General features: G+C 42.9%; 5 protein-coding genes and 1 non-coding gene across 6 annotated transcripts; 2 read left to right on the forward strand and 4 right to left on the reverse strand.

The window, feature by feature from the left end:
- Positions 1-592: 592 nt before the first annotated feature.
- On the reverse strand, positions 593-2,749 carry LOC9646282 (ubiquitin domain-containing protein DSK2a). Its single transcript, XM_002970062.2, has 7 exons — positions 2,485-2,749; positions 1,658-2,401; positions 1,397-1,602; positions 1,224-1,337; positions 1,101-1,159; positions 931-1,043; positions 593-860 (listed from the first exon to the last, which is right to left on the reverse strand). Exons 1-7 carry the CDS (start codon positions 2,705-2,707, stop codon positions 709-711), a joined length of 1,611 nt encoding a protein of 536 aa, XP_002970108.1. The 5' UTR covers positions 2,708-2,749; the 3' UTR covers positions 593-708.
- Position 2,750: 1 nt separating this feature from the next.
- LOC112346284 (putative glutamine amidotransferase-like protein C13C5.04) lies at positions 2,751-3,930 on the reverse strand. Its single transcript, XM_024674902.1, has 6 exons — positions 3,759-3,930; positions 3,585-3,703; positions 3,413-3,517; positions 3,169-3,339; positions 3,058-3,089; positions 2,751-3,006 (listed from the first exon to the last, which is right to left on the reverse strand). Exons 1-6 carry the CDS (start codon positions 3,928-3,930, stop codon positions 2,793-2,795), a joined length of 813 nt encoding a protein of 270 aa, XP_024530670.1. The 3' UTR covers positions 2,751-2,792.
- Positions 3,931-8,827: 4,897 nt separating this feature from the next.
- LOC9646283 (transmembrane protein 50 homolog) lies at positions 8,828-9,586 on the forward strand. Its single transcript, XM_002969806.2, has 4 exons — positions 8,828-9,005; positions 9,068-9,158; positions 9,271-9,423; positions 9,488-9,586. Exons 1-4 carry the CDS (start codon positions 8,876-8,878, stop codon positions 9,531-9,533), a joined length of 420 nt encoding a protein of 139 aa, XP_002969852.1. The 5' UTR covers positions 8,828-8,875; the 3' UTR covers positions 9,534-9,586.
- Positions 9,587-9,739: 153 nt separating this feature from the next.
- Positions 9,740-10,747, reverse strand: LOC9645683. Its single transcript, XM_024675019.1, has 2 exons — positions 9,937-10,747; positions 9,740-9,879 (listed from the first exon to the last, which is right to left on the reverse strand). Exon 1 carries the CDS (start codon positions 10,642-10,644, stop codon positions 9,937-9,939), a length of 708 nt encoding a protein of 235 aa, XP_024530787.1. The 5' UTR covers positions 10,645-10,747; the 3' UTR covers positions 9,740-9,879.
- An 11,137-nt stretch (positions 10,748-21,884) lies between these two features.
- TRNAF-GAA lies at positions 21,885-21,957 on the forward strand. The gene has a single exon. It is a non-coding gene; the product is annotated as a tRNA-Phe (tRNA).
- A 44-nt stretch (positions 21,958-22,001) lies between these two features.
- Positions 22,002-23,568, reverse strand: LOC9645685 (equilibrative nucleotide transporter 1). The gene is made up of 2 exons (XM_002970065.2): positions 23,053-23,568; positions 22,002-22,794 (listed from the first exon to the last, which is right to left on the reverse strand). The coding sequence occupies exons 1-2, from the start codon at positions 23,534-23,536 to the stop codon at positions 22,052-22,054; spliced, it is 1,227 nt and encodes a 408-aa protein (XP_002970111.1). The 5' UTR covers positions 23,537-23,568; the 3' UTR covers positions 22,002-22,051.
- Between the last annotated feature and the right edge of the window lie 689 nt (positions 23,569-24,257).

Consider the following 24,257-nt stretch of genomic DNA (forward strand, 5'->3'; position numbering starts at 1 on the left):
GTGGGATCCTGACCCACTCGTTGGTTGCGGGATTTCCCACCACCAACTCCACGCCGGGAGAGGCATCGTCGGCCCAGGACGGGAGCCTGACGAGGACGAGGCCATTGGAGGAGGCGACGATGTCAAAGGAGCCGGGTGGGAGAGGTATCTTCATCCATGGTGGCAGCGGAGAGACTGTCCGCGATTTTGGGGTCCAAACGCAGATTTGCTGTGGTCGAGGGATACGCTCCCAGTTGCCGTTGTAGGCAGTGAGGAGGACATAATACTCGCCGGGCTGCTGCGCCCGCGCTGCGCTAAACTCGGGGGATCTGATGATGGATCTCCATTCCTTGCAGACGCCAAGAGCTGGCAACAACGAGTCCCAAGCGAGTAGGAGCAGGATGCGCACCAGGAGATCATGCCCAAGAAGCTCCGCGATCATTCTTGCGAACCTAAAAGTGAATATATCAGCTACTATATATATATATAGCCCAACCTGTCCTTAATATTCTTAATCTTATTGTTGCCACATATTTTTTTGAGAGATGTACTTTCATGCAATCCAAAAAAATGCAAATGTGGCGCGTTCCAAATGGTGAGGTTCAAATAGAGGTTATGGAATGCCATAGAGAATTTATAGAAAAAAAGAGAAAAGAAAGCAATGAGACCAAAGACATGTAATCATGCCCCTCTGATTTTTTTCTTTTTTGTTTCGATTGAAATCTCGTCTCAAGGATTTCCTAGCAGACGCTCAACAGCTGCATGTACATTGCCATTGGTTGCCGACAAGGCGCGGATGTTTTCTTGCGTGTCATAGAAACCCATGTCTTGAAGTTGCGATAACTGCGTCGCATACAGTTCCTCCGGGGGTAGAGCGTTCACTGCCAACACAAGAATCAAAGAAAAACACGATGTACAGCACTGGAAAAACAGTAAAATCAAAGTACAAACCTTCGGGAGTCGCACCAAAATTGCTTCCAAGGCCGCCAAACATTCCTAGCAACGAGTTTAAATCGACATTGCCAGCGGCTCCTCCCAAGCCTCCTTGGCCCAAGCCTTGGTCCCTAAGAGAAGGAAAATGGTGTAAGTAAACCATAGAGTTTTCAAGAGTGACAACTTACTGCCCTGGCTGCTGTCGACCAAGGTGGCCTAGCAAACTCTGCTGGAGCGCAAGCATTTGCTGTGACCACAGCGTGAGGGAGAAGAAAGTTAACAATAGAAAAGGAGAAAAGGGAAAGGAAAACCTGTAAGCTCTCCGGACTGGTCATCTGCTGGAGAAACTCTGGGTTTTGCATCATTTCTCTGAACTGGGGGTTGGCATTCAGTATATTCCGGAGCTGCGGATGCATGTTAAGGACCTGCAAGGATCACGAAAGCCATGACTGCTTTTCAATCATCAATCCGCAAACACACAGACCTGCTGAACGTACTGGGGGTTGGAAAGAACTGACTGCATTGCCTGTAGCATTCCCGGGTTTTGCAACATCTGCTCGATCCCACCCAGTCCTCCAAGCCCGCCCAGCGCGCCCAAGCCTCCAGCGTTACCATCACCCATGCCTCCGAGAAATCCCAAAGGCGGAAGCGTACCGAGTTGTTGTCCTGGGGTGGTGGTCGTCTCTCTCGCTGTACAAGACCAAAGGAAGTCAATGGAAAGCTCGAAAGAGAAGGAACCAAGTACCCGCGGGATTCCAAGGATTTGGAAGAGGAGCGGTGTTGGGAAGCACGGTAGCTCCCGTCCCCGCCGCTGGTGTTTGGTTCGGATCGCCAGTCCCGGCCGCTGGCGCCGTGGTAGCCGCTGGAGCTCTTCCCATCAAAGCGGCAAAAGGATTGGCCTGAGCGTCGGCTCCCTCGGCCCCGGTGCCACCCATGGTGGCGGCATTGAGCAGCGGCTCCTGGACGGTCTCATACATCCTCCGCAGCATGTTGAACCCCTCGGGCGAGGCCTCGATGTTGCTCATGGCCCGGTCGGTGTTCCTCATCATCTCCCTCATGAGCTCCGGGTTCCTGGCGGCGTCGAGCGTCTGGCGGAGAGTGGCGGGATCGTTGAGGATGTGCGCCAGGTCGGGGTTGCGGTCGATGATCTCGCGCATCTGCGGGTTGTTCATGATGAGCGTCCGCATCAGCTCCGGGTTGCTCATCAGGCTCTGGATGGCGGGCATGTTCATCATCTCGCGCATGAGGTTCGGGTTTTGCATCAGCTGCTGCTGGACCTGCTGGAACTCGGGCAGCGTCGTGGCGGTGCCCAGCGGCGCCGCGGCCCCGCCGAAGAATCCACCGTGCATGTTGGCCCCAATCCCGCCGGGAGGAGCTGCTGCCGGGGGAGCCGCTGCTGGGGATGGGGACGCTGGCGATGGCGCGGCCGGTGCGCCGCCGGGAGGCGGGGCGCCGCGGACGAGGTGGACTGTGTGATCGTTTTGTAGATCTGGAAGAATTTCGCGAGGGGAGAAGGGAGGAGTAAATACCCTAGCCAGAGAATCCCAGAGAGGAAAATTTCTTGCGGCTTACCGTAGCTGTCGAGGGAATTCTCATCCTTGAGCACGCGTCCCTTGTAGATTAGGCGCTGCTGATCGGCCGGGACCTCGGAGCGCTCGACGAGGAGGGATTTCAATCCGCGGACTGTGCTCTTGAGATCCACCGTGACCGAGAACTTGGTGCCGTTGGAGCAGCGAATGTGAACCGTGGCCGCCGCGCTGGGAGCTGCCGTCGTCGAGGCCTCCTCCGCGCTCATTGCCCTATCGACGATCTAAAAACCCTAAATTGGCGAGAAAAAAGGAAAAGTCTACAAGGATTGGAAAAACTTTTTAGGGCGTGGATTACGGGCAGTGGATATCCGCCGTCGATTGGGCATCATTCCATAGATCACCCATGTAGAAGTGGAGGATCTTTTCTACGATCCACTCGTAGTCCGTCTCGTCGCCGATGGATTTGAGTCCTTGTCTCACGATCTCGTCCGTGACCCACCCGTTTTTCCTGTCAATCTCGAGCAGGAATTCCAGGACTTTGGGATGGTGCGAGTAATCTGGATGCCTAGAGCACGGAAAAACGGTCAAAACCTTTCCTTGGACAGAGGAAACTTACCCGCACAAAGTGAGAAAGTGGTGAGGTTTGTACTGTTGGTTCCACGAGAGCGATCGTTCGATCGATCCAGATGAGTGTTAGAACCAAGGAAAGCACTCTTAGTTTGCTTACCAATGCCTGGTACTGAGTTATATTGTTGGAAGCAAGCACCCAGAAGTCCGGAGGAAGCGAAAGGATCGCATCGTTGTGATGGTAGTGAAGCTTGAACGATTCCTTGCTTGTTTTGAATAGCTGCCTGGCCAAATCGGTGAGCTTGGCTTCTTTCACGGACACCTCCGACCCCTGCCAAGCTGAGGCTATTTACTCAGTCCTCCGAGAGCCAAAAAGAGAATAAAAAAACGAAGAAAGAGTCTACCTTTGGATTCGGAGCCACGGATCCTCCAAAAGCAGCAGCAATCGCTTGATGCCCAAAGCTGATGCCGCAGGTCTTTACCTTGTTCTTGTCCAGCCATTGAATTTCCTGTTCCAAAGAAAGAAAGAAAAAGAAGGATTGGCTCTTTCATCGACGTGAAAGCAAGCTTGGAAACCTGAAGAAGCCGTCTGATCCACGGCTTTGGCTCGTACACGCCGCTGAGAGAGCCCGAGATGAGAACCCCATCGAAGTTTTGGAATCGATCAGGATATTGGCGCTCCGTGACATCGAAGCCTGCATGGATCTGATTAGAGAACACGAATTTCTCCGGCATTTGTTCCTACTCAACTGGTAAGCGTGATCGATGAATGCGGGATAAAGCGCGCCGCAACGTGATCGAATGCCGCCTGGAGGAGCGCGAGATAGGATCGGCACGATTCCGAAGCTGTGCTGGGCAGATGCTGCGCCAGATGCTCGCATTCGTAGAGCGCAATCCGGAGTGCTCGGCGTCGCGACCACATCTAATACCCTAAATAAAACAAAAGAAAACCCTAAAAACAGGATGCCGCCAATGCCAATGCTGATGCTTTGCCATGACCAAAGGATTTGAGCTCGCGTATATGGTTATCTGATCTGCTAATACTCTCATTAGACTGGTCTTCTTCTCCAAAAGACCACCCTGCCAAGGATGCTCTTAGCTGCTGCTGTTTCCATTATGTGAGCCAATTCTTCCACATATATAAGCCTCTTTAGGGAACTGAAGAGGGCACGTCATTTGTTTCAGTCCAAGTACCTGAATCTAGATCATACGAGAGACTACTTACCCATGGCCAGCTTGACCACGGAAGTAGACACAAATATCGAGTCTATGAGTAATGTGATCACCTCACCAGACTCCACAGAAATTTCCTCAATTCTGAACTTACACTTCCGTTCCACATTGAACCACACCATGTAGAGCTTTCCCCTCCAATTACTAACAAGGCAGACCGACTCGCCCTTCTTGACATTCAGACAGAGATTTGTATATGCAACAGAGTCGCTTTGCAACATCAAACTGGACAGCATAAGCCGAACACTTCCTATGACCATGGGCCATGTTTCACAGCACACCGTTATAGTTTCTTATTAAACGCATAGCATCGTGGTAGTTTTAATTTATATGTCTTATGCGTTTGATGAAATCTATGTCATTAAATTTTGACAAGTTTTCTAGCATGAAGGAATAAAAAAATTAAAAAAGACCATATCACATATTATTGTGATAATTTTCCTAAAGTCAATACTTTTTACACTATCTCTTATTAAACCACGAATAATAAACTTTTCCGTTTGATTTAGGTGGTAGTGAATAGATCTAGAATATGCTTGAATATTCTAGGATATTCTATTATCTAAAAATTGTTATTCATTTAGAATAATCTTGTATTTATAATTTATAAACTTTCCTAAACACTTTAGTATATACTTGTTTATTCTACTATCTAATGGTTCTACCATAAGGGCATTGATCTGGGGAAACCACAGATTGACCTTAATAATGGTTTTGAGTTCTTGAGCCAGAATGCATGGACGCTCATGACTGGAATGGTTGATATGCAATATAATTAATCTTGCTTTATAAAATACAAACATCTTTATTATTATTAAAAAATATTAAATATATCATTAAGCACGCCAAAAATTGAATAAATTATTAAAATTAGACCTTTGTTTGTATATTTAGATAGTTATTTTCATTTGAAAAACGTATTAGGTAAATCATAAAATCACAACATAATGATTTCTTGCATTGCCTCAACTTTAAAATATATTGCAAAACTATAATTAAATAAAGGCTTGCTACAGGGTTTGTGAAAATTCTAGCAACTTCATATGATTTTAGTACATTATATCTTTTTGTGTTTTCACTTTTCATATATGTCATTTCTTGTTGATCTCTCATTTCATGTCATAAAGTATCTATATATATATATATATATACATATAAATTTCTAAGCACACAAATAAAAATCACTTAATATTCTTAGGTAATCATGATTTACATACAATATTGCTACAAAATTAAGATGTAGTAAAGAGATTTTTAATCAACAATTCATATGAATGAAAAACTTTCTTAACAACCCTTATTTTGGCTATAAATAAATATTTATAATATAAACTACTTCATTATAAAGGTCTTTGTAAACAACATGAAAATGGCATAACTACATAAAACTTTAGATATTGTGTTTTTAAATATAATTGTTTATCCTAGATTTTAATTTAGCGTATTCCTTATCCCATAACAATATAATATCTGTTTGGGGATGATATTGTTCTAAACTTTGAAAAATATTACACTTTGAATTATCAGGAAGCCATCCCTAAGCTAGAAAATAGTTAAAATTAATTAACAAATTTTAAATATTTATTTGTAAAACTTACTAAACTTTGAAGTTGTTTTTGTTTGGGCCTCAAAATGATGTTATGGTTATAAATTAGTGAAACATTGATCAAAATTATAAAAATTTAGTTTTTGATAAAAAATTAAAATTTTGCAACTAGTTTTATTCTAAAAATAAATGTGAATATAAAACAATTGTATAAAACTTTATTAGGTAATTTTAAAGTCACTTTAAATACATTTACATACATACCTTAAATGGTGGCAAATAGATATAGAATGTAAACTTTTAGTGATGGATTATTCAAGTTTAAAGTTTATAAAAGTTGTAAGGTATTCTTTCCAAAAGATTTTATTCAAGTAACTTATAAAAGAAACTAATATAACAATTTACATATGAATTCATCCATGAAATTTTAACTTTTATATTTGTTGTAAGCCCAAAAAATTTATATCATTTGATATAGACAAACAATTTAAATTATATGCAGTGAGTGAGTTTAATTAAGAAAACACTGATTTTTTTGCTTGCTCACTGTTGCATATGCATGCATCATAATGTTCTAAGAGCCAATAGTTATATATACTAATTAATAATTTTTTTACACTAGTAAAGTTTTATATAATAATATTTTTCATTTTCATTCATTTTAGTAAGTTTAACCAAGATATTTATGAATATTATATTCCAAAATAATTAATAAAAGTTATTGTGCATTTACTTGCATAACAATCAAAATTTATCGACATTATGGTTTGGTTGTCATATACAATAAAAAAATAGCTTGCAATATCAATAATAACTAATTTATTATTATAATAAATAAAATAACTTTTTAATAAAATATAGTACATAAAGTAATAAAAAATTGTCTTTTAGTAGGGATGAATGTTAGCTTATAAGTACTTTATTCCCAATATAATAGCCAATTTATATTGAGCCAGAAAAAAAAATTATATTAGTTGTTTTTAAAATGATTTATAACCTTTTTTTTAATCATGAGACTTTATTAACTTTACTATAAATTTCTCTTTAATGTTTTTTCCACTTTTACTCTACTTTTTAAAAGTTCTTTAACATCTTTAAACTTTTCTATATTTTAGTATTAGGAAAAAATTTGTGTATAAGAAAGCACTTTTTGCATATATCTTTCAAACTTCATAACTCTTAATTAACATTAAAGAGAGTTATAAGCATTTGGAAATACTAAATAAAAATTTCCATGTATGCCTTTATATTCCCAAAACTATGCTATTTTAAAAAAAACAAAAGAGCATTTAAAATTTAAAATGTAAACTATTCTAACAGAGGTGTGATATCTACAAATGTTTGAGTAATTTATGCAGCAACTCTTAATTTTCTTTGGTTTTTATATACCTTTTACTGACAATGGGCAAAGTGTATTATTGAAATCATGAAAAACTAGCTGCTAATGGATTTAGAAGAGGATTTAAAAGTTTAGAAAGGCCTTAAATGCTACCATTCATGTGTTGCTTTCAAGCTACATGGCTATATCAAGCGTACTAGCAAGGAATTATCCTTGAACATCAACATAAATCCAAGTTTATCTTTCTAAGCTACCACATGTTCACCAACAATGGTGATACAGCATGTAGTCATTGGACAAACATGTCTCTTTCCCCTCAAAGGAAGTCCCGGCACTTGTCCAAGGTTTTCCAGGCATGCATAGGAACAGTGGAAGGTGACTCTCATTCATGGCTCTTCTTGTTGTGAGAAGTTGGTGGAGACCTTGGAGGAACAGCCACCTTGATCTGGAGTTTAGGATAGTCACAATGTGAGAGGATTACTGCTTTTGTGTCAAGCTTCCAGACTGAAACAAGCAGATTAGCCATTGATAAAAAATTCAAGACCATAGATACATAATTTTTCAAGAAGATAGCTGCTCACGACAAATTTCACACTTTGGGATTAGGATAACATGATGAATGCAAACACAGATGAGGAGCATGGCCAATTTACCTTGAAAGAGAGGGCAGCCTTATTTGATGGGATATGTGTTTGTTGCTTATAAGAAGATCCTTACATGTCAGACCTTAAGGACCTTAAGGACATATTACTTTCATTCCTCAGAAGAGTTTACTTCCATGGAGAGCTGTTTGATGTTGCAAAAGCACATGTTTGAGATGAGTATAATGTGCTGGCAGGAGTGGGACGAAGAACTCATTGCCCCTAGCTGCACTTAACTTTGAAGCTACTGAGTTCCACTACTGCTGATTATAATTCTAACCCTACTTTTTAGGAAATATTTCACAGTCATTAACCCTGATTAGCAAGTTGCCTAGATCATCCTCATTGACATTTGGGATAGAGTATATGGCAAATCTCAATTATTAATTGCTAAGCCATGGCAAACATATTGAAGCATATGTTGAGAAGATCAAGATGGTAAGGTAGAAACTATTTTCTTGTTGTTTTTCTAGGAAAACTATGCAAATATGTGAGATAAGCTCAAACCTTCTACCTCAAATGCCAATTTTGAGGATCTCACTGAAACTCTAGTTCCTTGAGAAGAGACAAGTGAATTTTTATTAAAATTGACTTTCTCAATTTAATTTAATTTGATATTATTATTACATGTTTTAACACACATGGTATTCAGCCTTGATTACAAACGAATTAAAGAGAAGTTTAACAGCAGAAAATTGAAACCATTGGTATCCTAGAATATACTATATTCCTTACACTTAGTTATAGCAAACTGAAATGGAGCAATGGTCACAAGCAGAGAAAAGCTTTGCAACCGGCGAAACTCCAAGTCCCAGTTGTGTGGAAGATACTGGATAATTGGAGGACTTCTGATCTAGATACAGCCTTAATAAAAAACAAAAATCGATCGAACATTTCTCATTCCTTCTATTTGCTTTAGTCGTTTTTTTTCCACTGTTATGCACGAAGAGGATGAATGCCACGAGCAAGTAGAGTTGCTCTATAAGTACATGGCGAGAGTAGAAAACTAGTGTGGAAAAAAAGAGTATGCAATAGCAGAACATTCTATAATGGAAGGATTAGGGCTCTAGACCCGAAGTAGGGTTCTTTCCCAAATTACGATCGATCGATGAGGAGCGATGTGTGGAGCGCACTGGGCCCGTCGCTGGCCGGCGCAGTGTTTGGCGCGGGATGGTGGTTCTGGGTGGACGCCATCGTTTGCAGCAATGTCACGGTGCCCTTTGTACAGTATTTGCCAGGTCCGCAGCTAGCTCTGGCTCTTTCTGTGGTGCTCGAATTTGTCCTTCTCTTCCTCTGGCAGGGATCTGCGCGTCGCTCGCTGCGCTCATGTTCAATTGCGTGAGACGAGAGGAGCTTCAGGATTACTCTCCCTACGATGATGAGAGCTGCAGGTACTTTGCGTGATTTCTATCTCTTAGCTTTGTTTTGTGTGATTTCTATCGATCTCTCGAGCTTGAGTTGGACGTCTAGATATGAAGGTAACCAATTGCTATGTTTTGGCAGATCGAGGGCATGGCTGTTCATCGCCTACGTTGTTTCGTTTGTGTCATTGGCTGGATCCGTTGGAATTCTCATCCAGGATTCTTTGCTTCCGACTGGTCCTAGCGCGTGGACGGGCGTGGCTGGAGTGTTGCAATGCTTCTTGGTACTCGTGAGGTAATCAAACACGATTTTTCATCTCCTGCCTTAAGTTTTTAGAAAACTTTCTTCTCGATTGCAGTGGTCTCATATTCTGGACTTCAAGATCGCCCTCTGATTACTACTGAGACAATGTGATTCTGAAGTGTAAACTAAATGTGAAAAGCGTTTTTACCAGATACATCCAGGGGATAGCGAGGGTCAGACTGAATCTGAAGGTCGAGAGTGTTCGATCCACGCTCATCACATCATGGTGATGTTTCATTTTGATACCAAAATTTACCACATGGGTAAACTATACATCAATTTAAACATAACACATTGGAAAATCATATGGGGTTGCTACGATTGCGACACCTTATATAACATTTTATTTGAGGTTCTCTTTCACTGTCCGATTGAAAACCACTTTTGTCGTGAGGGCCAAGACAAGCAGATGAGAGGAAGCAACGCCAGACGAGGCCGAGAAAGCAGCTACACCACAACAAAGTTGTGACAATGCCAGTTGACAAGTCAAGGAAGTAAACGCACCTAGAGTGGAGGAAGAACCAAGACCAACCGAGGTGGAGAATCCAACAGCAGCAGAAGATGTTCCAGCCAAGGAAGAAGAAGCAAACGGCCGCTGACCCTGAGGAGGCAAAAGTTGATCCTGTGGAAACCACTCGATCCTGTGGAAGCGGCCACAGTATCTTGCCACTTCCTTTGCTGAGGAGGCAAAGTTGTCACGGCGCGCTTGTAGTTTGGATCTGGCCACGTCTTCCCGCTGCCGTATTTGCTAAACGAAGAGCCGTCAAGCCGCACGAGAAGCTCTCGTCCGACGGCTTGTACTTGGCCAGCCGTCTTCGTCACGAAAACGAGGCCCCCGATCGCTGGAGACTCGATCGCCGTGGAAGAGGTGGCGGCAGTGACAGTGCGCCGTAGTACCCCAGAGTGAACTTGAAGCAGTACTCCCTGTAGCTCGTGGTTACGGAAGAGTTGAATTCCAGCGGTAGTGTTAGAGCGGGAGCAGCGGGAGTAGTGGTGTTTGTGACAACAATCACAGCATTGGCAGCGCTGCTCCACGAAGAACCGCCACTCGACGTACTTTGGTTCCACTCGTTGGTTGTTCCATCCAACCAGTGCTCTGCGGTTTCCAAATCTGCTGCGAGCCAGCACCGCTTCTCCAGCGATTGCGGCTGCTGGCCGTTGCCTCCGGCGGCATTTTGGTTGTTCCACTGAGAATCCCGCCTGATCCAGCATCGCTATATCCCGGCCCTGCCCGAGCTGAGTGGAAGATCAGCGCAAACCTGCATTGCTGCTGCTGCTGCTGCTTGGATGCTTGGATACCGCATCCTTGTCCAGCGCCGCGCGAATCCCCGTCTGTTTGACGCTCTAGGGTTCTTCGCGTCAAATATCTCTGCAAGAATATTCTGGAATAAGCCCATAAGCTAAACAAATATACTTTTTCTCTAAAGGCATATTCAGGAATAAACCCGTTCTTAGACTGCAAACAAATATTTAAAAGAAAATGGATGAAAACAAAAGAGCATCCGACCAGATTCAATGGGATTCTTTGCAGTGATGGCATCCACGGCAAAGACCTGTGTCAACTTCGAAGTGCAAGCTCCTCCCGTCGTTTCGGAGCATAAGGGACTGGATGTAACACAGATCGATGCACACACCATCGGCAGGGAAGCAAGCAGGAGCAGGCTCGTCATCCATGACCATGTCCATAGCCAGCTTCAGCTGGAACGCTGGAATCCCCACCCTGTCACATGCACCATCGCCAAGCCCCACACCCCGCAGCGATCCCCCTCGCTCTGCAACCAATATCAACGCTGCTGCTCTCCAGGTCTGCGGTCCCAAAGCTCACTGCATCCCTCAATACAATCCTCACACCACCGCCACCGCCACTGCTGCTGCTAGCACCACCAGTGCTCTTCACTCTCTCGAACAAGAGTGCCAGGAGCTGTCCCCTCCCCACGTACTCTTTGAAGCCCAGGTAGAATCGGATCCCTCGACCGAAGCTGCCATCGGCTGAGGCAGCGAGGAACTGGTCCGCGTCGGCCACAAGCTTGGGCACGGTGCGCGACTTGGCAATGCTAAGCACTCCCTGCGGCCAGTCATGCCCAACCAGCATCCTTCCCATCTTCACATCTGCTGGCGACACATGAGATCCACAAGGAGCAAAACGCGCAGAGGTGCCACTCGCGTTCATCTTCACCATGCTGCCAACATCCAGTGCGAAAGGCATGGATTTCTATTTTTGGATGAAGTGTACAGTTCATATACATTAGATAGGGATTTTGGGCTAATGGAATATACATATTTCTGTATTCTACACAATCTAGGCAAATTGGAAAAAATTTTATTTTACATATCAATCTTGTATGGAAAAGCAACTAACTTGCTACTGCTCCCACTGTTGTGGATTTGGCACTGGAGGTTGCATACAAGAGACATTTGGTCTACCTTTGAGATGTAGCATACCTTCCAAGGTTGATTTTTTTATGAAGTGTGCAGTTACAATGCCATATTTTAATAACCATTAGATTGAGTTCAATCAAAACCATTCACTTTTATATATCAGTTAGGGTTTTTGGGCTAATGGAATATACACATTTCTATATTTTATACAAATCCAATCACTCCTCAATGATAATTCAAGTTGCCCCTCACCTTCAACAATGTAAGTGCATAAAATATATATTATGTTTAGATCTAGCTTTTGCATTATGTATATCTCATTTTCCTTATAACTTTTGAATATCTTCTCTTTTTTTTTTCTTCTTTTCATTCATTTTCATGGTAGAATAACACTTTCCTCCTCTTTTGACTTTGAAGTAACATGTAAACTCCTTGAATTTAAATTTTTAATACTATTCACTCAAAGACATTTAACCCCAAATTTAATCCCATTTAAGAGCATTTTTAGCTGAGGGTGCAGCTAGAGGTTTAGAAAATGCTATAGATATGAAAAATGCATTTTATTACACAGGGAATTAGAGGGAAGTTTATATGGTACAACCACAAGGATTTGAAGTGCCAAGAAAAGAGCATTTGATATGTAAGTCAAAAGAGGTCAATCACCAAGAACATACCATAAGACTATACATGATCTTTGGGATTTATAGATAATGGATAGTAAAGGTTTCCCTTTTAAGGATAGTGGGGTTTCCTTTTTTCTGCCTAGCCACATCACTAAATATTCTTTATATATTCTAAAAAAGAGAATATACTTGTATATACCTTATAAGATTTAAATATATTAATAACAAAGTAGCTTTTTGCATTTGATCACAAAAATGTATGATTTGTGTATCTAGTTATTTGAAAGGCATGCTATAGATCAAGATCACCAATCACATAACTATTGTCTCAGCAAAAGTAGAAATGCCCACACTTTGACTTGATTATAAATAATAACATGAAGAAAAAGAAGTTGGCCCCAGCCAACTCGCTACTTTGCTCAACCTCTTAACCATCTCTTTAGAGCAACTAAATAGCCAAGCCTCTAAATAACTCCACTCCTATTGCCTAGATTAGCAATCTCTTATTATGTAGCCACCTCAACAAATCCGCTAGGCAAAAATACTTGCCTCTAGCTAAATCATAAAGTCCTAGATTGTGATGCTCACTAATCCATAAGACCATTTTAGTTTGAGGCAGTTTGAATTCTTATTTATCAGCTTGGTCCTCAAACCATTTGGTCTTATTTTTTTTGTTTCGAAAGTGCTTATTTACTCAAATGCCCCTTGGCACAAGAAAAAAATGATGTAGGATAGCTTTTTTCAACCAAAACTAAAAAAGCAACATTTGAGACTAAATAGTTTTATTGTAAATTCTTGAATTTAGACTTCCCAAGAGGTTACCCAGCATAGTACTATACAAACCCAAGGTTATTTAACCCAAGTATCCTATAATCTTTAATTGATTGGAAAAGAAGGTGCATTTTTTTTAAAAAACCCTTTCCTTTTATATTTGAATCATTATGGATCGTTTTTCAAATTATTCTCTTTTGTTGTTTATGATTTATCATGCTTCCCTGCAAGTTTACATCCTCATGAATGGAAGCTAAGAGCCACATCTCTTCTTAAAACTCCACTCTCTTAACACCCTATCCTTTAAGTCAAGCTTAGTCGGAGGCAAACTAAACTTACCAAATATCAATATCAATATATGATGTGATTCCCTTAACTAACCAATAGAGTCAGACATAAGACTTCTCTAATACCAAATAAAAGCTTTTAAATTTCAAACTTCCTGAGAGGTCATTTAGTTTAGTACTATATAAATCTAATGATGCTTTGATTGAAAAAGGGGGTGCACTTTTTGTTCATGGGTTCTTTCTTTTTATATTTGAGCCTTTATGAATCATTTTTTAAGTCATTCTTTTTAATTATTTACACTTAACTTATGGTGGCTTTTTTTTTTTTTTTTTAATATGCACTTCTTAAAAAGTATTTGGTGGCCAAATGTGTGATGTTGCCCACCCTATTGTTGTGGCCCTTTGACAAAAAAAGGATTGTGATTGAATTGATTAGCTAATACAAGTTATTTATGCAACCAATGCTTAGCAATTCAATTAGGGGTTTCTCATACACATTAGTAGCAGCAGGAGGATACCACTTTAATCTAATGTAGAGCCACCACTTTGCAAAGGGATTTACATTTAGATGCTTAAGCCTAAATGTGTTGAGAACCAAATCAACTTTTCTAGTGACATCTAATATTTATTATAGGGGTGGTGTGTGACATGATTAATAGTGTTAATTACATAGCTCTCATCTATAGCATCCACATTCTCATGTGGCTGGGTAAAAAGATGAAAAAGCATAGAAGGTGGTCCTCTTAACTAGATTGATCTTATAAAAAAAGAGATGATAAACTTGAAAAATTTCTGATTTTTATAATTGTATAGATTTTAAATAAATTCATAGATTTAAATTTTAAAATTATTAAATAATAATTTATATTTTATAAGAATAAACTAGAATATTCAGTGATGACTACCAAGCACCAAAAACCCTTAAAGTGGACACACTCATGGATAGCTGACCATTATAGATGACCTATATTGGAGCAAAAAAAGAGTTTTAAACAAATTAAATCTACTTTATCATAAAGATTTAAAATGACTGGTCTTGGAGAGATCTTATATTGTCATAGTTTACAATTTGTAAGAGATAGAGGAAAAAAATTAATATTTCTCCATCAATAAAAATTTACAATGAAATTAATTGATTATTATTTTGTTGGAAGCTTGAAATATATAGTTCATACACCAGCAAGTACATCCCTCAACCATATACCATGTGCTCAAATGAGGCTTTGGGATGAGGGGGAGAGAAAAAAAATGGAAAGTAAGCCATTTAGGAATATGGTGAGAAACTTCTTGTACTTATCGACAATATCAAGTCCTAATTTTGCAATAGTTGTATTATTTGTAAGCCAATACATTCAGTTTGTAACTATAAATATTTTCAAATACCTTCATGAAACTCCAATATAGAGAATAAAATACTCAGGGAGTATAAGCTCATAGGGAACATTACTAACTGGATTTGCTAATGCAAATTTACATACGAGACAAAGACATTAAAAAATCTATTTTAGAATGGTGTTTCAGAATGTATGGAAGAATGTATGAAAGAGTTATAAGTTACATGTGAAACAGAGTATATAGCTATAGCATCTGCTACAAAAGAGACAATTTGGACTAAGCTTTTAGTGGACTTAGTTGTGGAACAAGGGATACCCACCCAAATTTACAATGATAATACCTTTGCCATTATATTGGCTCAAATCTAGTGCTTCATAGCACCTTTCTACCTTATTCAAATCATCCATAGACAGGTAATTTTAGATTACATACCTGCTAATGATATGGTTATAGATATTTTAACATAGTGTTTTAAGAAAAAGATCTCTAAATTCAGAGCAATCTTAAAAGTTTTACTTAAGGGGGAGTATTACAAGTAAGATTGTTATGTTAGCCAGTTGGAGGTGAGTAGTGAGCAACTTGGAGAATGAGTAAGAATGGGCAGCTAGAGAACCAAATGACACTCAACAAAGAATCACTAGGGGATATAATTATAAATTAGAGAGGGAATCAGAGTGGACCTTACTTCAATAGAAGTTTGGTAGTTTTCTTCACATTCATTCATTCATATACTATTTGCACAGTCTGCCCCTTAAAAACCATTAGCGTTTTAGGAGTATAATTAAATGATTTTTTTTTCTAAGCTACTTAGCAGCATTCAAATTTCTTGAAAGGGTACAATGATTCATCAAATCACTATTAGAACTGCATAGACATCATTTCATTTGAGTTGGCTACTGAAGCATTATAAGACTTTATAAATAATCTATGAATGAATGAATGAAGAGATCTTTCACAATATGAAGAAAAATTGTGGCAATTGTGAACTGAGTTAAGTATTTTCTTAAGGCTAGGGTTAGAAAAGTGATCTTAGAAATATTTGGCACAATCATAATAAAAAATTTAATTAAGTAGGGATAGATCAATTGGGAGAGTGTTAGATTGAAGTGTGTTTGATCCATGCTCACGTAAAAAATACAAAATTGGTGTTATTCTATTATGTTTAATGATGAAATATTATTTTTTACATTTTATTTGAAAATTTAATATTTTTTAAAAACAATTGCATAAAAACCCCTCAACGTTTTTATATTTACAAATATGCACATTCGAAGTTTTAAAATTTCAACTTTTTGAATTTTGAATAAAAAAAGTTTTAGATAATGCAAAATATCAATAAGAAATTCATAATAAGTTTAAAAACTTTAAATTAATGTCATGAATAGGCATCAATTATGACCATATCAACCACCCCACAATGAAATTATTTTATATCTTTCTTAAGAATTTAGTATAAATACAATTCCTTTCTAGATAGAAATCTATGGCACCAGCATACCATATATTTGCAAATGTTCAACATCAATAGGATAAAACACACCCATATATATTTTGCAATACAAATTAAACAAATAATACATGTTAGCATAAGCTTCTTCCTCCATAAGATTTCATTAGTTATATATGCATAAGGCAATCTATTTTTTTAAAATTCAAAGCATAACTAATACCATGCTAATATGTTCACCACATGAGTGTAGTCTTATGTCTATATTTTGAATATACTAGGATTCAAGGGCATAATAATATAGTAACGAGCTTGAGAAATCACATCATAAAAAAGTTTTTCCGCATTGTTCACTAACTTTAGTTACACCACTTTTGCCATATGCTTCATCACATTTTAATTGGTGCTGAAAAAATCAATTGATAACTTTGCATTGAATGTGCTCAACATTTTGAAATGTTGGAAGGACTAAATTCAAGTATCATTATTTTCAACATTAATTGTGCCAAATGCAAGAGGGAATAATAAGTGTTCAACATTCAAACAAGCATGCATCTTATGTATTTCGACTTTAAATGTGTATCAAGATTGCTCAAAAGTTTACAATGCACAGAACTAATGAAATTAACACCATATAGGATAAATAGGCTTTTAAAAGTAAAACTTTCATGGTTATCTAAATTGCTTGAAAAGAAAATTTCCATATAAGTAAACTGTATCATGTCTTGAATTTCTCTTCTCTTTTCCTCTCTGAGCAACAAAATAAAAAACATCATACTTTTGATGCATTTCAGTTATCATGCTTTTTGGACATTATTTAATTCATCCCTCACTCATTGTTTGAAATTATTTATGATCCAATGCTACCATCTTGATCAAGCAAAACATATTTTTGTCAACAAGAGAAGGATGAAGTTTCTATAGACACTTTGGATTGAATTGTGCATCATTTTCACTCTACAATCAATTCAAAATACCTAATAATAACTACTGCCATTTTTAGCTCGTTCCGGTATGAAGTTTAAATGATTTCCACCAAATTTGGGGGGATTTTAAATAGCAATAACAACCAGTGTCAGCTGACATTGGAAAAGTATCCTGGGTCCTTGAGATAGACGAAAAACACTGGGAAGAAAATCAACGATGGCTCTCGGGTCGTCGATGAGGTAGACTGCCGTGATCGACTTCCCGGCAAGCGATTATGAGAACCGGGAACCAGTCGCCCAGAGCTGCCGAGTGGACGTCCTCAGTGAGGAAAAATCGAGGTGTGACGAGGTAGACGAGAGCGAGGGACAGCAGCGGTCTTTTGTTCTGCCTCCAAACTCGATGGAGAAGCTCACTCAGCGTTGAGGCGTGGAATTTGGTGAAGTTCCTCCTGGATGGGAAGAGTGGTGACGAGGCAGATCACTGCAGGTGATGAAGAAGACGTTGGCGCTGCTGCGAAGGCCGTCGGATTTGGAACGCAATGCGGCCTTGGTCACGACTCGCACTAGAACTCCTGCTGTTAAAGAAAAATGATGAACTTGTGAGAATGCGGATGAATGAGCTCAAACGAAGAGGTTGCAAAGAAGAAATCCTAAAACACAGTCACACAAGGCCACTCGAACAAGAATGAATAGAAGAATAGATCGAAGTAACAAGGAAGAAGAAAGACACAAATCTCAAACAGTAGAGTGAAAACGATCTAGCGAATCCTATGACAAAGAATGGCGATGAAACAAAAGCAAAGCCAAGCGAAACAAGAATGACTAGAAGAATAGATCGAAGAAACAAAGGACTAGATGCAAATTTCAAACAGTAGAGTGAAAACGATCTAGCGAGCATGGCAAAGAATGGCGATGAAACAAAACGATCTAGATCGATAGAGTTACCCAGCAGTGTCGGCAACGAGCGCTTGCATGTAGCGCTGAGGTCCCCCGCCGATCACCAGGCTGCCCTGGACGACAGCATCGGCGAGCCCAGTAGCAGCGATTGTAATGCGCTGGACGGTGAAACAGCTTGACAAAGTCCTGAAAACTCCAGTTTTGACTGAAAGGAAGTGTTTGCGAAGCGTTTCTGCAGGAAAGATTTATTTGCAGTGTTGTATATGTAAACACTGGACAAAATGTGGACTGAGTGTCGGAGTCGGCTACTCTGATCAAGAACAAAAAGGAGAGATTTTAGCTCTTTGACAAGGTAGAGAACAAAACAATTTAATTTGCCAAAAGTTATTTGCTTACTTGGAGAACCACTTTGCCTGCTCTCTCCGTGTGAGCTTTCGAATTCATCCAAGCAGAAAGCTTCTCCGACTGGGATCTTGACGCGTCGTACCTCTTTCGCAAGCCGAGCTATTTGTTCCAGGCCTTCGGCATCCGTCCTCATGATTAACCAAGAGTAGTCTGCGCAGGCTCCAATGTTAAAACGTATGCTGAGGAGAGATCAAGCTTTACCAATGCCATGCGACTGAGTGTACTGCATTCGCTTCCGCAAGAGCGTCGCTGTCGCAATGCCGCCTCCAACAATGAGGCCGTATTTGTCTGCCAGTTTCACCGCTTCTCCCTGCGACGAGTGCTTCGTTTGAGCACAAGACATTATCTAAGGAGAGAGTGTAAGCGTTTACCTGTAGCGTCATCTAGTGCTTCAAGAGCTTTACTCCAAGTGCTTCCGTGGCCTGCACACCAATTGTGTCAAGCACAGCATCGAATCACCAGGTAAGTTGTGTTCTGGAACGTAGAAGTTTTTCGAAAGGTTTGTACTAACGGTGGATGGTACCTCGGAAAGTCCGAGGACACGTCCATAGCTTGTAGTTCCTCAGCGCCAGATTCCTCGGCGGGACTGCAACTTCGTTTGCCACAAGTGGCAGCAACCGAGCAGCCAGTAGCTAGAGCGAGCTGAATGACCGCTAAAGCCCACCGCCCCTCCCAGCCCATTATCAGCACCTTCTGCCTGCATCCAAAGTCTAAGATTGCGACTGCAACAACCATATCACAGACAAAAAACCTCTGCTCTCTCATTCATGGTACACGCAGAACGTTTACTCGCTCTTCATTCTGGCAGTGCTGCGGCAAAGGGAATGGCAGCTGCTTCCTGGAACAAAGACACAGCAGTGCTTAGTTTTGACGAGACAAACAAGTGCAAAGTGAAACAAGCAAGAAGAAGTTGGAAAGAACGAGAAAGAAACAGCAAGAAGAAAACGGAACAACGAAACACGAGATACTTGGAACGCAGAGAAACGAACAAAGGAAAGAAAGAAAAAAGGCACATACCACATGAGTGAGTTGAGGACAAGCTGTTCCTCTTGGAGCATAGAAGACATATGGAAAACATATGGAAGTTAAAAATGCATGTACTATGGACAGATAGATCTATGTCAATGGATATGATAATGAAAACACGAATGTGGCATCCCCAGAAATGCAAGAAAATAGAAACTAGAAAACACTTACTGGATGGCGTAGCGGATTACTTCGATTATGCTACCCCGCCAATCTTCTGCCACAATAAAAGTCCGATCAATCTCATTGCTGCCCCTGCTTACATTCCATCGCGATCGCCTTGCCCTCGCTTGCCGAAGAAGCCCCGTGACTTTGCCCTAACTATCGACGATCAAATTTGGCTACACGTGGACGGCTGTCAGGCTTTCTTCCTTCCTTCGTTGTTGCGAAGATTTATAGTAGCTCTTGCATTGTCCAAAGCTCTGTGTAGAGGCTAGGGCAACGCTGGGGCGAGACCGTGCGCGATACCGTGACAGGGCGAGGATATTTCGATCGAATGCGGGTGATCGCGAGCTCGGCTCTTTAGTTTTTCGAGGTGAAAGAACTGTGCTTTTGCAAGCGATGGCAAGTTCTAGTCTTCCTTTGCCGCAGGGAAACCATGACTCCATGGTGCTGCTGCTGGCCGCGGGAGAAGAAAGCTCCTTCCGAGGAGCAGGGACCTCCGCCCAATGCACACGACGATGCCGCCGTGGATCCGGAGGAGAAGCAGCCAAGCGCTATGCGGCTCGACGAAAATGCGGTCTCTTTCGGTGTCTCTGGCGCTCATTGTGACCGCACCTTTGTTGCAGGATCGAAAGCGGCTGCCCACCACCAGGTAAACTCTCGATGATCACAACGCTAGTATGGTATGATTTCTTTCTAGCAGCCCTGATAGTTTCGCACTGTGTACCAGGCCGATCACGAGGTAACTCGGGTCTTCGTTGCCATATACACCACACTCGACGAGCGCGACCACTGGGCAATCTGGCTCCAAGATGCCCAAGGGAATCCCACGATCCTTCAGATTGAAGACGATTGTGGCAACCGAGGCTACTACGTTGCTCAGCCCGTCTACAAGCGACCGGATCGATCGGCGAGGCTTCTGGAGGCTCTGGAGTGCGGGGAGATCGATGCAATCCATCACGAGATGGCTGTGGCGACCATCCAAGGAGAGCCTGTGGATAACGAGAGCGAGACGTGGAATTGCCAGGCTTAGATTGAGGAGGCGCTCCACACCCTCGCTAAACGAGGATTCATCCGGCTGGTTCCAGGCGCTTTGGACGAGCTCAAGGCACGGAGGCAATACTGGCAGTGACCGAATATTCAAGCCATTTGAACGAGAATTCCGTTAGTAAATATTCCTGAATATGCTTTAAGACCTTTTCTGTTAAGCTTAAATGGATGTGCGTTGACCAAAGGATAATTAGGGCTTCGGACATGAGCTATCCGGCGCCATTCGTTCGCGACGCTACCGCCGAGCACAGGCACACGGTCATCCTTCTCCACGGGCGTGGAAGCAGTGGCAGCGAGCTCGCCGAGGAGCTGGAGGAGACGCTGGGCTCGGGCAGCGCCAACCTCTTCCAGCGCTTCCCGGGCGTGCGCTGGGTGTTCCCGAGCGCGCGCCCCCGCTGGTCGAGCGTCTTCGTGGTTTGACGCGCCATCGCTGTGCGATATAGGCTATAAGCAGCACCTCCAGGTCGAGGGCCTGCGCCAGTCGGTCGACTTCCTGCTGCGCGTGATCGAGGAGGAGATCGATCGCGTCGGGAGCGCGAGCAAGGTGGTGCTGGGCGGGATCAGTCAGGGGCAAGCAACGGCCTTGCACGCGCTAGTCTGTGGGCGACACAGGCTGGGAGCGTTTGTGGGCGCCAGTGGATGGCTTCCCTTCGCTGACAAGATTGAAGAGGTTCTGGCCGATCATGATCAAGGGGAGGACGCGGACCCGAGGCCGATCGCAATCAAGCGCGTGTCCGAGTTCTTGCGAGGCGAGCTCGGTCTAGAGGTTGAGGATTTGGGCGATTCGTTTACGAGTTTGCGGGCCACGCCGGTGTTCTTGGGCCACGGTACGGATGACAACCTGATCGAGTTGGATCTGGGAAAGCAGGCCCGTGATCTGCTGACCAGGATGGGGATCGAGTTGGTTCTGGGAAAGCAGGCCCGTGACATCCTGACCGGGATGTGGATGAGCGTTGCGGGGAAGGAGTAGGAGGGCGCGGATCAAGACGGCCATTGGATCAACGAGCCGGAGCAAGTTGATGACACCGTAGCGTCCTTGAGTGATGCGCTCGAGGACATTGTCAAACAAGACTAGCTCACGCCAAAGGTTGAATCTTAGTCAATTGAAAATTCATTAACTACCAACGTAATGAAGTAATTATAAGCGGGGATAGCTCAGTTGGGAGAGCGTCAGACTGAAGATCTGAAGGCCGCGTGTTCGATCCACGCTCACCGCATTCCTATTGTTCTCCTTATTCATCTTTGATCACTGGAAATTATATTTGGAGAATCAACGTTGTGCATTGTATTGAGAAATAATGTACATACAAATCATAGCACCCAAACCCATCCTACTATAGAGCCAAGGGAGAGTCCGGCCACGAGGAACACAACCAGTAAGATCCCAGTCGTCTCGGACTCCTCCACGGGCACGAGCTTTGGTGCCTTGATCATGATCGCGCTCGTGTAGTATCCATTTGTGATCCCCAGCAGCGCTGACACCAAGAACACCGGAACCTCGGTGCCAAGTATCCTGGGTCCATGGAGACAGACGAAAAACACTGGGAAGAAGATCAGCCTCGCGATGCAGCCACCAACGATGGCTTTCGGGTCGTCGATGAGGTAGACCGCCGTGATCGACTTCCCGAGGAGGTCGCAAACGTTGTAGCAAGCGATGATGAGAACCGGGAACCAGTCGCCCAGAGCCGCCGAGTGGACGTCCTCGGTGAGGGAGCCGGGAAAGATCGAGAGTGTGATGAGGTAGACGAGAGCGAGAGACAGCAGCAGTCCTTTGTTCTGGCTCCAAACCCGATGGAAGCTCACTCGTCGATGAGGTGTGGAATCGGCTAGGAGAAGTGAGTCCGAGTCTTCCTCTTGCCGTGCTACTTTGGTGGAGTTCTTCTTGAGGTGGTAGCGGATGACGGGAAGAGTGGTGACAAGGTTGTAGGAGACGAGGCAGATCACCATGAAGATGACGGTAGTGATGAAGTAGACGTTCGCACTGCTGCGAAGGCCGTCGGGTGTGGAAGGCAATGCGGCCTTGGTCACGACTCGCAGGAACGAAACTAGAACACCTGTTTGCGATAACTTGTGAGAGTGTGAAGCAAGTTGCAAAGAAGAAATCGTAAAACACAGTCACACAAGGAGAATGAATAGAAGCATAGATCGAAGTAAAGGAAGAAGAAAGACACAAATCTCAGACAGAAGAATAGTGATGAAACAAAAGAGCAAAACAAGAATGCATAGAAGAATAGATAGAAGAAAGAAAGGACTAGACGCAAATCTCAAACAGTAGAGTGACAACGATCTAGCGAACACTATGGCAGACTTACCCGACGCAGCAGTGCCGGCAACGAGCGCTTGCATGTAGCGCTCCGGTAGCTCCCCCGCCGATCCCACAAGGCTGCCCTGGACGAGGGCATCGGCGAGCCCCGTGACTCCAGTAGCAGCGATTGTGATGTAATGCGTGGCGCTGGACGGCTTGCTCACGCTCTCGTCCATGATTGGAACGATGAGCATCATGAGGAGGAAAAGGACAAGGCCCAGATTGATCCGGATCCGCGGCTCGATGGCGCCGGCCTTGAATGTGAGGTAGAGCAGCAGCAGGAGGGCCGGGAACATGTAGAAGATCGAGAATACCCGATCGATGTGCGTGCCAGGGTAAAGGAAATCGAAATAATCCACCGCTGTGATGAAGGCGTTCCACGGGAGGAGGAATCCGGCGCCAAGGATGAAGAAGCTGATGTAGGCAAGCTTGAAGTGATCGCGCGGCTCCTTCTCATCCTGGAAATCCAGCTTCTCCTCGTCGTTCTCCATCGCGTCAGACGACCTCTTGGAAGAACCCTAAAATCTGGGATCTAGGGCTTTGAAAAAATTATATTTTGGCTATGAAGAGGAGGGCCCCAACGGCGTCGTGCGGCGCCAGGCGCGCAATCACTCCGGGTAAGAAATTCGTGGCCGCTGCAAATGACGCACAGCCAAATCCCGTCACGCCGCCCCTCCAGCAATCGACATCGCCCGAAATGCCGCTGCCAGAGACTGGATCCAAGCGGAGGAGGATGAAATTGGGGGCTGCGAGCAGGGATTCTACCGCTTCGTCTAGCCGATCGATTTCTTCCAGCGAAGTGGTTTACGGGAGCCCCGTGATGGGCCTGGCAGTGGGGCGTTTCAGAGATCGGCGCAAGACCAGGCCAACGGCCATTCTCACCACGATCGATGGGAACGATTGTTTGACTTTGAGGCCTGCCATGGCGTCCGTCCGCTGGCTGAGCTCCTCCACCCTGGACAGGAGCTCCTCCAGGGATGGCAGTGGCGACAAAGAGAATGAGACTAGCTTTGAGTTTCCATTGGCCGGAGGTGAGGGAGGAGGATCGATCGAGCAAGCTGACAATCTTTCTCCAGAAACTCTGGAGGAGACAAACGTTTTTCCCGGGACTCTGGAGGAGACAAACGTAACTCTGGAGGAGAATCTCTCGAGAAACAGCTCGACAAAGTCCTGGAAAACTCCACTATTAACTCTTCCAGGAACTCTGGAGGA

The sequence above is a fragment of the Selaginella moellendorffii genome, unplaced genomic scaffold (assembly GCF_000143415.4).
Source record: "Selaginella moellendorffii unplaced genomic scaffold, v1.0 SELMOscaffold_13, whole genome shotgun sequence".
Classification (NCBI taxonomy): Eukaryota; Viridiplantae; Streptophyta; class Lycopodiopsida; order Selaginellales; family Selaginellaceae; genus Selaginella; species Selaginella moellendorffii.